Source organism: Coregonus lavaretus (assembly GCF_964263955.1).
Source record: "Coregonus lavaretus genome assembly, contig: HAP1_SCAFFOLD_8829, whole genome shotgun sequence".
NCBI classification, from domain to species: domain Eukaryota; kingdom Metazoa; phylum Chordata; class Actinopteri; order Salmoniformes; family Salmonidae; genus Coregonus; species Coregonus lavaretus.
Genome location: NW_028166242.1, coordinates 1 through 12,073, shown reverse-complemented (window position 1 = coordinate 12,073; position 12,073 = coordinate 1). Strand labels below are relative to the sequence as shown.

The following is a 12,073-nucleotide window of genomic DNA, read 5'->3' as shown; positions in this document are numbered from 1 at the left end:
TGGACTTTGTTTCCTTTAAATACATACACATTTCATATCAACGGTTTTACCCATGTGGTTATCAGTAGGTTTAAGACAAAAACATGCTTAAAACTAAGAAATCTATAGGCTAGTTCTTTACCATGCATGTTTCTTCCCTTGATGGTTCCGGCGAGATGTGAGTAATTGTGTGTGTGTGTGTGTGTGATGTGTTTGTGTGTGTGTGTGTGTGTGTGTGTGTGTGTGTGTGTTTGCGTGTCTGATTCCGTCTGTGTGTGTGTGCGTGTCCGTCTTCCGTGTGTGTGTGTGTGTGTTTGTGTCTTTCGTCCGTCAGGTCTATGGACATGCAGGATCTAGCCAGTCCTCACAGCCGTGAATCCCCTAATGGTCCCAGCCTCGACAACTCCACATATAGCCTGTCCTCCCCTTCACATATAGCCTGTTCACCCCCTCCACATATACCCTCTCCTCCCCCTCCACATATACCCTCTACCCCCTGCACATATACCCTCTCCCCTCCACATATACCCTTTCCTCCCCCTCCACATATACCCTCTCCTCCCCCTCCACATATAGCCGTTGTGGTACAAAATGATATTTGTGTGATACAATGGAGAGTTAGCCTCCATATTATGCCTCCATATTGTGCCTCCATATTGTGCCTCCATATTGTGCCTGTGCCTCCATATTGTGCCTGTGCCTCCATATTGTGCCTGTGCCTCCATATTGTGCCTGTGCCTCCATATTGTGCCTCCATATTATGCCTCCATATTATGCCTCCATATTATGCCTCCATATTGTGCCTCCATATTGTGCCTCCATATTGTGCCTCCATATTGTGCCTCCATATTGTGCCTGTGCCTCCATATTGTGCCTGTGCCTCCATATTGTGCCTGTGCCTCCATATTGTGCCTCCATATTGTGCCTCCATGTTGTGCCTCCATGTTGTGCCTCCATATTGTGCCTCCATGTTGTGTCTCCATAGTGTGCCTCCATAATGTGCCTCCATATTGTGCCTCCATATTGTGCCTCCATAATGTGCCTCCATGTTGTGTCTCCATGTTGTGCATAAATACACTCCGTTGTATCACAACCACTGTACCAAATGCATTGTAGCTTCATCAGTTGTACAATTTTAAGTTTTGTACGGGTCTCAATGCTTAGCAGAGCAGAGGTAGAGGGACGTTTTAACCTCACCTCCTCCCCGTGTAGCGTTTTATGCATCTGCTAAGTCGTGAAAGTCCTGAATAGCAATAAAACGTCTGCAGGTGCCCCCCCCCCCCCCCCCCCGTTGAAAACGTGATCTGTTTCCCATTTTCAAAAGGTGAAGTCAACAGAGCGAAGTTACTACAACTACTTTCCTCCAGTCTACTGCTCTGTAGTGAATAAACATGGAGACTACTGGTGACCCGATGGCTTATAGCCTAGTGCATTGTTTAAATACACAATGGAGAAAAAAAAAGCCCTGTATTTTTAATCTAGATATGAAAACGATATGAAAACAATCTGCTTTGTAAATCTGATGCTATTGTCTCTATGTTTACAGAGGAGCTATTAGCAGTATATTGAAGCACCCCATGTAATTATTCAAAAACTCTTGGTATGAAAATGGGTTGCAGTTTGCATGTGGTTTGTACATTTCTACATGTCCCTATTGACTCAGGTGTGTAGGCTTGTTGTGTTGTCTCAAACCACTGCTCTCTCTAGTTGAACCTGCATAGCTAGCAGGAAGCCCCTACTACAAACCCACACAAGCGCTTAAAAGTGTACCTTAAAAATTTAATCTTGGATAGGAAAAAGGGAAAAGTCTTTCTGCGGTTTAGGCAGTGGGCGTGTCCCCAAATTGCACCCTATTCACTATATAGTGCACTGCTTTTTGACCAAAGGTTTGACAAAAGCAGTGACCTATGTAGGGAATAGGGCGTAATTTGTCCTATGCGGGACAAAGAGCCCGTAGAGCGTGGTGAAGTCGGATTGTCATGCATCCTCTGCTATTCTCTGTTTCCCATAGGTGATAACATCACAATGCTCACCACAGCTGACTGGTTGTTGAGCTCTAGCTCACAGTCGGCTGCAGGTTGGTGCAGTTCTGCCGGGGACACAATGAAAGGACAATACTTGGTGTTTCAACTTAGAAAGAGAGAGAGAACAAGAAAAACACTTTTACTCTTTTTTTTTACTCCGACCCCCAAAACAATGAAAAGAGATACAATTAATTCATTGTTCTTAATAGATAACACATCTATTTTCATTCTAAGAGTTACTTCAACTATTGTGCCTTTCATGGCGTTAATTTTAATTGTTGCACTAGTGTTATGTTGCAGTGTGTAAAGCATGGTTTGAGACTGGCTGGTTATGAGATCATACATGTAATGAATGGCCATAGATTGTGGACACTGCACATTATTTTATTGATTGATTTATTTATTCCTTTCGGATGTTTGTTCCATGCTGTGTTTTTTTTCTGAATACAGTGGTTATTGTGTACTTCTCTGTGACAACCTGAGTGCGTGCGCTAGTTTGTGCATGCAGTGTTGCACCACGATTTCCCCCATTATATTAGCCATTATACCTACACACACACACATACACACACACACACACACACACACACACACACACACACACACACACACACACATCCTATTTCTCCTTATTATATTATCTCTATCTAAATGTGTAATTCCAAAAACACTCTCCCTCCCACTCTCCCTCCCATTCTCCCTCCCACTCTCCCTCCCACTCTCCCTCCCACTCTCCCTCCCACTCTCCCTCCCACTCTCCCTCCCACTCTCCCGTCAACAATTTCTCAGCAGAATGATCAAAGTTAAACATGACAGGGAAAGGCTTCTTCCGACCCACCGAGCATGACTCCCTTTACCCACATTATGTGAATTTGTTTTACCCCCTTCCTCTCCTCCATCTCACCCCCCTTCCTCTCCTCTATCTCACCCCCCTTCCTCTCCTCCATCTCACCCCCCTTCCTCTCCTCTATCTCACCCCCCTTCCTCTCCTCTATCTCACCCCCTTCCTCTCCTCTATCTCACCCCCCTTCCTCTCCTCTATCTCACCCCCCTTCCTCTCCACTATCTCACCCCCCTTCCTCTCCTCTATCTCACCCCCTTCCTCTCCTCTATCTCACCCCCTTCCTCTCCTCTATCTCACCCCCCTTCCTCTCCTCTATCTCACCCCCCTTCCCATCCCAAAGCCTGCTTGCTGCCTGATGTGAAAAGGATTGATTTCAAAGATTCCCTAGCTGTCAGATAACTGTAAAATCCTCTCCACTGAGCTATCAGTGTTATAACTCTGAGAGGCTCAGCGGGGGGCATGGGGTCACCCTCCGTTCGCCTACAGTTCTTAAAACAGATTTTATACACCATGCATTGTCTTGACATTTCAATCGTATGTGCATGTCCATGCAGACTGACTCCCTCTCCATGCAGGGCCCATTTTACACTAGTATCCTACCATTGACTGTGTTTTACCTATCTCTCCCCTGATGCAACATTATATCCTGGGGTAAGCCATACAGTAATTAGTGACCATTAATGATTGCATTAATTTGTTAATTGGATATAATGTTAATATTATATTAATTGATTGATGACTTTGATTGATTGAAGGGTTAAAATGTATTGATGGGCTGAAGTTTGCCTGTTTTCTGTTGAAGTGTTGTTTTAACAGTGCATGCTCAATCTGAGGATGGGACAAATGAATAGCACATACTGTACATAGAAGCTATGGTTTGGTTTTATTCCTAGTTAAGTCAACAGGTTGAAATGAGGAAGGTCTCTACCTTTGTTGGCTTAGTTGATTAAAAATGTGGCTAATGTTTCATTTTCCTCAAAAGTTCTTAAAAGTATTGAGAGATAATTTATCGTAATCTACGCTGAGGAGCATGTTAATCCCATATAATTACATATAAAGGATCCCTATGGTTAATCCAACAAAATACCATTGAATAACTTTGCATTATTATTATTATTATTATTATTATTATTATTATTATTATTATTATTATTATTATTATTATTATTATTATTATTATTAGGCTCTAGTCTAATTCCACGGCAGTATTGTTTATAACACATTCCACTGACGATAGTTCTGGTGTAGTGTTTGGTGTGTGTTCAAAGTCATCCCACACACCCAAACCCACCAGAAAAGCTACGTCATAGTGTCAGTTGTGGTGTGTTTTGGTGTGTGTGTGTGTGTGTTTTGGTGTGTGTGTGTGCTGATGTTGTGTGTGTGTGTGTGTGTGTGTGTGTGTGTGTGTGTGTGTGTGTTTTGGTGTGTGTGTGTGTGTGTGTGTGTGTGTGTGTGTGTGTGTGTGTGTGTGCGTGCGTGCGTGCGTGCGTGCGTGCGTGCGTGCGTGTGTGTGTGTGTGTGTGTGTTTTGGTGTGTGTGTGTGTGCTGATGTTGTTTGTGTTGTTTTTGTCCCCAGTTAAAACAGAACCAATGAGCAGCAGTGACATCACCACCCCAGTAGCCGACGCCTCCCTAGACAGTTTCTCAGGATCAGGTGAGACGGGAGGCGGATCCGTGTGTGTGTGTGTGTGTGTGTGTGTGTGTGTGTGTGTGTGTGTGTGTGTGTGTGTGTGTGTGTGTGTGTATTTGCATGCAGGGTAGAACAAAATAAAACCTGTTACTAGCAGAGCAGTAGAATGATCTGGTTTCCTTCTCTCAGCCTGATCTGTATCAAACTACTATCCTATCAAACTCATGTTGTACGTCAACAATATATGGTCGTCTTTTACACCTCCGTCAAACATCACCTCACTAACGCTCCCGCTCACACTGCTGCACAATGAACCATCACACCTCACTACCCAGTAGTTTTTTTTTTTTTTTTGTCATTTAGCAGACGCTCTTATCCAGAGCGACTTACAGGAGCAATTAGGGTTAAGTGCCTTGCTCAAGGGCACATCGACAGATTTTTCACCTAGTCAGCTCTGGGATTAGAACCAGCGACCTTTCGGTTACTGGCACAACACTCTTACCCACTAAGCTACCTGCCGCCCCAGTATAATCAAACATCACCTCACTACCCAGTATAATCAAACATCACCTCACTACCCAGTATAATCAAACATCACCTCACTACCCAGTATAATCAAACATCACCTCACTACCCAGTATAATCAAACATCACCTCACTACCCAGTATAATCAAACATCACCTCACTACACAGTATAATCAAACATCACCTCACTACCCAGTATAATCAAACATCACCTCACTACCCAGTATAATCAAACATCACCTCACTACACAGTATAATCAAACATCACCTCACTACCCAGTATAATCAAACATCACCTCACTACCCAGTATAATCAAACATCACCTCACTACCCAGTATAATCAAACATCACCTCACTACACAGTATAATCAAACATCACCTCACTACCCAGTATAATCAAACATCACCTCACTACCCAGTGTAATCAAACATCACCTCACTACACAGTATAATCAAACATCACCTCACTACCCAGTATAATCAAACATCACCTCACTATACAGTATAATCAAACATCACCTCACTACCCAGTATAATCAAACATCACCTCACTACACAGTATAATCAAACATCACCTCACTACCCAGTATAATCAAACATCACCTCACTACCCAGTATAATCAAACATCACCTCACTACCCATTATAATCAAACATCACCTCACTACCCAGTATAATCAAACATCACCTCACTACCCAGTATAATCAAACATCACCTCACTACCCAGTATAATCAAACATCACCTCACTACACAGTATAATCAAACATCACCTCACTACACAGTATAATCAAACATCACCTCACTACCCAGTATAATCAAACATCACCTCACTACCCAGTATAATCAAACATCACCTCACTACCCAGTATAATCAAACATCACCTCACTACCCAGTATAATCAAACATCACCTCACTACCCAGTATAATCAAACATCACCTCACTACACAGTATAATCAAACATCACCTCACTACACAGTATAATCAAACATCACCTCACTACCCAGTATAATCAAACATCACCTCACTACCCAGTATAATCAAACATCACCTCACTACCCAGTATAATCAAACATCACCTCACTACCCAGTATAATCAAACATCACCTCACTACCCAGTATAATCAAACATCACCTCACTACACAGTATAATCAAACATCACCTCACTACCCAGTATAATCAAACATCACCTCACTACCCAGTATAATCAAACATCACCTCACTACACAGTATAATCAAACATCACCTCACTACACAGTATAATCAAACATCACCTCAGTATAACCATGCTGCTAATTCTGCCTTATTTCCAGAACTGTTTAACTAAGTACCCGATACGTTAACGCTCCCCTCCCATAAATCACTTCTGTCTTTGACAATATTAATGACATTAAGTAACTTTACACCCCAGGACCCTCATGGGAGGGGAAGCCAGCCGGAGGGGTGTGTGTGTGTGTGTGTGTGTGTGTGTGTGTGTGTGTGTGTGTGTGTGTGTGTGTGTGTGTGTGTGTGAGCTGCGATCAGAAGGTTTAGTCAACCGGTAGCAGGTGCTGCTGATGATGTGGGAAAAGTGTTCAATATTAATAACGATGTTTCCCCCAGGCCTTACAGCATGCAGTTATAGTCCATACAGCTACCTACAGTTACATGCCAGACATCAAGGCTGTGTCTCAAATGGCACCCTATAGTCAAAGGCCCATAGTCTCTGGTCAAAAATATTGCACTATATAGAACATAGGGTGCCATTTGGGACAAAGACTTAGTACCCCCTCCCCGTCCCTACCGCAGCTAAATCCTTTTTTTTTTTTTTGTCATGACCAATTAGACAGATGTTATAGAACTGTGTCGGTTGACTGTAAGAGGACATTTGAACCTGGTTCAGTGATATCTTTCTGTACTATGGGACCAGGGCTTTTGGACTGGTTTGACAGATTTCAATCAGAAGACTGAGATTATGTTTACCATTACTGGGCTTTCCAATGAAGATTTCTATCGTTCTTTTTTGTAAATGATCAGCATTTTTTCAGGTGTTGCACTTCACACCTCATTTTGACTTAGTTACATTTACTAGAATTTTAAAAAATGGTCATTCTAATTTCAAAAAGACCTAACTGTATTACATTTGGTGTGTTATTGTAACAAAATAATTTACAAGATTTTTACTCAAAAATATGCACTGACTAAAAATAGCCTTTACTAAGTGCAACAACAACATGAAAATAAAGTGGTGGTAACAGTAGGTTTGTGTGTGTGTGTTGAAAAACGTTGATTAGGGAGTGGAACCACAGTGATATGCCATGTGTTTCACGAAGGAATGATAATGTGGTAGCGCTAGTTACCTGCAATCACTTTCAATGTGGGTCTTGGGGCCTGGGGTTAACATACCAAATGGCACCCTATTCCCTATGGGCCCTGGTCTAAAGTAGTGCACTACAAAGGGAATAGGGTGGTATTTGGAACAGGACCCAGGCAACAGGACCACACTGATTCAGACCATACTGAGTGTGTTTACACCAGCCTAGCTGTCGTCATGGCAGCGCCAAAGTATCTCACAGAGGCTATATCCCAAATAGCACCCTATTCCCTACACTCTTAGAATAAAGGGTTCCAAAATGGTTATTCGGCGGTCCCCATAGGAGAACCCTTTTTGGTTCCAGGTAGAACCCTTTTGGGTTCCATGTAGAACCTTCTGTGGAAAGGGTTCTCCTATGGGGACCGCCGAATAACCATTTTGGGGTGCCATTTGGGCCACATCCAGAGATACACACGGAATATACACTGGTCAGCAGAATAAACCCTCAACGTTTTTACCTGATTATTTTACTTCATTATTGCGCTCTGGGTTTTAAACCTTAAATAAGGTTGGGGAAATAAATGGAGTAACGCAACGCAATAACAGTTTCCTAGGAATCCAGAAGTTCTGTTGGCGAAAGATAATATTGACCGGATGTCTTTAATGTTTAAAAATGTGCTTGCCACCTCTTTTTTTTTTCTCCAACTCTCTCTCTCAGTTATTGGAACCAGCGGGTTCAGCCCAAGACAAATACACCAGTTCTCCTCGCAGATTTACCCTTCCAAGTAAGGCTTCTTTTATTTTGCTTTAGAAAATATGCGGCATCCAACTTCATTTGGTTCCTTTTAATTAGATCCTGCTGCTAGATGTGGAGGTTTCTACCTGCTTTGTTAGCCTGCATGTCTGCAGCTTGTGCACTCCAAAATATGTTGTAATTATTATCTTGCAAAAATGTCCTTTGCGACGTATTATTATTTTGCTGTCCTAATGCTAGTCCTCCTCCTATACTAATTGCTATCTCTCTTTACGGGCTTTGGCCCACTATATAAGATTAAGCAGCAGAATCACAAAGAATGTGTCAGTATTGTTATGGTTTTTGTGTTTGGTAAAATGTGTTCCTCCTCTCTCTCTCTCTCTCTCTCTCTCTCTCTCTCTCTCTCTCTCTCTCTCTCTCTCTATCTCTCTTGCTCTCGCTCTCTCTCTCTCTCTCTCTCTCTCTCTCTCTCTCTCTCTCTCTCTCTCTCTCTCTCTCTCTCTCTCTCTCTCTCTCTCTCTCTCTCTCTCTCTCTCTCTCTCTCTCTCTCTCTCTCTCTCTTTCTTTCTTTCATTCTTTCATTTTATTTATTTATTTATCTCTCTCTCTCCTCTCTCTCTCTTCTCCATGTTTCTTTTCTGAAATAGCAGACCGTATCCGCATATTCTTCCTACCCCTTCATCCCAAAATATGGCTGCGTATGGTCAGACGCAGTACACCACAGGAATGCAGCAGGCCGCAGCCTATGCTAGCTATCCCCAGCCTGGGCAACCGTACGGGATCCCTGCCTATGGTGAGCACAGGCCAAACCCATGCCTCTGAACAATACATGAACATTACATTACGTTACAAACCCATCACTTACATTTCTACATACTGTTGTGTTACAGCCTGAATTGAAAATGGATTACATTGAGATTGTGTGTAACTGGCCTACACACAATTACTCCATAATGTCAAAGTGGAATTATGTTTTTAGACATTTTTACACATTAATACAATATTAAAAGCTGAAATGTCTTGGAGTCGATAAGTATTCAAACCCTTTGTTATGGCAAGCCTAAATAAGTTCAGGAGTAAAAATGTGCTTAACAAGTCACATAATAAGTTGCATGGACTCACTCTGTGTGCAATAATGGTGTTTAACATGATCTCTGCACCACACACATACAATTATCTGTAAGGTCCCTCAGTCGAGCAGTGAATTTCAAACACAGATTCAACCACAAAGACCAGGGAGGTTTTCCAATGCCTCGCAAAGAAGAATGGCTGTCTAGCAATGTTCAACAACTAAGTTGACAGAGCTTGAAGAATTTTTTTAAGAATAATGTGCAAATATTGTACAATCCAGGTGTGCAAATCTCTTAGAAACTTACCCAGAAAGACTCACAGCTGTAATCGCTGCCAAAGGTGATTCTAACGTAATTTTGATATTTCCATAATTCATTTTCAATGCATTTTCAAAAATGTCTAAAAACATGTTTTCACTTCGTCGTTATGGGGTAATTGGGTGTAGATGGGTGAGAGATAGAAATCTATGTAATTCATTTTGATTTCAGACTGTAACACAACACAACTGTGGAATAAGTCAAGGGGGTATTAATACTTTCTGAAGGCTCTGTAAATAAAGATTAATCTTTATAAGTTCCCGTTCTAACCTGTCTAATTCAAAGTAACATTATGATGTTCATAATATTATAATATTAGTTCTTATTCATCAAAAAAAATAAATAAAAAAAAATATATATATATATATATATATATATTTTTTTTTTTTAATGGCATACTAGTTATTTAGTCTTGGTAAAGCCAGTTGCTATACAACCCTTCACAGGGGTATTGCAAATAAACACTTAGCTCAGGACAAGCAGTTTGTTCCCACGATAAAACAAAAGGAGTCCCAGAGCTATTGCTGAGACGTTGTTTTGTGCCTGCACCATATTTCCGCCAACCGTCAAATCAAAATGTGCTTATCAAGCTATTCAGTCAGATCGGAAAAAGATTACTGATATAAATTTCAAAACAAAAAACTGGTGTCTTCAGGCATCATAGTAACGAAACAGCAAAGTCCATAACAATTATCTTTATTTGTCCAAAGGCTTTAGAAGGCATTCGACCCCCACAGAATGTCCAATATGACCAGGAATTTAGAATATACATCACAAATGGTACCCTATCCCCTATGTAGTGCACTACTTTTGACCAGAAGTATTGCATTATATAGAGAATAGCGTGCCATTTGGAACGCACAGAGTGTTTGTTTGAGTGGTAGTGAACCTGCCATGGCATAGGAAAGATGTTGGGCTTGAGTCAATCTACAGTTGGACTAACAACAAACACTAGTAGCAAGTGTGTTGTTTTAATTACTTGTGCAACAATTCAGAGATCACCCATCTCCTAGCCATTCAAACATACAGTGCTTTTACTACGTCATATTTCTTGTATAACTTCAATCTACATTAGTCTGTTCATTTTTAAACCCCAAAACGACTGTTGATTCTGAAGTGTGGATTACAAACTACTGTTGATTCTGAAGTGTGCATTTGTTGTATTATCAGTTTATAAATTATAACAGTTACTAGCAGACTGGTTTTTAAATATTACCTACAGGTAAAAATATTTGTTTAAAAGGGACAATAATAAAGATAACAATACTAATATATTTAGTTGTATTTAATGTAAAGCTAGCTCTATTTAATATTATACTAAATAGCTTTTAACATAGAGAGATAGAGATAGGTCTCAAAGTGCTTGTTTTAGAGTTGTCTGACAGCAGTGAGTTGTGTGTGCATCAAACCTTTGTGGTGTCACTAACTGATTCAGGTCCATTATGGGCAGGCATAAAGACAGAGGGGGGACTGAGCCAGTCCCAATCCCCGGGACAGACAGGCTTCCTCAGTTACAGCTCTGGCTTCACAACCCCTCAGACGGGCCAGGCTCCGTACAGCTATCAGATGCCAGGTGAGGAACACAGATAAAATACTGTACTGTGTAACTACCCTGAATCGGCCATGTTTTCTCTTTGTTTTCTCTTCTCTAGTTTCTTCTCCTCTCCTCCCTCCTTTCCTCGACTTCCTACCTTGTCTCTCCTCTCTCCTCTCCTAACTTTCTTAGTGTCTCTCCTCCTCTCTCCTCCCCTAACTTTCCTACCTCGTCTCTCCTCTCCTCTCCTCTACTCCCCTAACCCTGCTATAGTCTCTTTTCAACTCTCTTCCTTTTTGCATTTCTACAAAGGACAATACCAGAAACATGGACTTTTCCATCAACTTCCACAACAGTAATGACAGTTACAGACTGATTCACAACACACCAGCACCCCCCCCCCCCCCCCCCCCCAACAGATGGTTGTGTAGAGCAGCAGCAGTTATGAGGAGCCCTTTATGTGTTCTCTCGCTCTCTCCTCTCCTCTCCTCTCTCCCTCTCCTCTCCTCTCTTCACCCTCTCCTCCTCTCTCTTCCCCCCTCCCCTTAAGAAGAATCAACACAGATGGAAACATGATGGTGGGCCCTTAAGAGGCTCCAGTCATGTTCTTCCTTTGTTGTTTTATCCCCTGTTCTCTGTGATCCTATTTGTATTTGTTTAAGAGCTGAGACCATGGTGTGATTTATAGCCTAGAATCCACCCATAAATATAAGTTGCTCTCTCTCTCTCTCTCTCTCTCTCTCTCTTCCTCTCTCTCTCATCTCTCTCTCTCTCTCTGTCTCTCTCTCTCTCTCTCTCTCTCTCTCTCTCTCTCTCTCTCTCTCTCTCTGTCTCTCTCTCTCTCTCTCTTCTCTCTCTCTCTCTCTCTCTCTCTGGCTCTTTCTTTCTTTCTTTCTTTCTTTCTTTCTTTCTTTCTTTCTTTCTTTCTTTCTTTCTTTCTTTCTTTCTTTCTTTCTTTCTTTCTTTCCAATATAAAGTTGCCAGGATATCAGTACACTCATAAACAACTAAAGCATTATGAAACTTCTATTAGATCAAATAAACCTCACGTAGCAAATAAGACATACATTTTTTTGTTGACCAATTTCAACACTCTCTC

The 12,073-nt window shown here is 41.6% G+C and overlaps 1 protein-coding gene across 1 annotated transcript; it reads left to right on the top strand.

The window, feature by feature from the left end:
• Positions 1 to 317: 317 nt before the first annotated feature.
• On the top strand, positions 318 to 11,013 carry LOC311114936 (protein phosphatase EYA1-like; the record flags this gene model as incomplete). Its single annotated transcript, XM_084190155.1, has 6 exons — positions 318 to 420; positions 1,991 to 2,056; positions 4,424 to 4,501; positions 8,017 to 8,083; positions 8,700 to 8,845; positions 10,891 to 11,013. Coding segments are annotated over 6 exons (583 nt in total), but the record flags the coding sequence as incomplete, so codon positions are not given.
• Between the last annotated feature and the right edge of the window lie 1,060 nt (positions 11,014 to 12,073).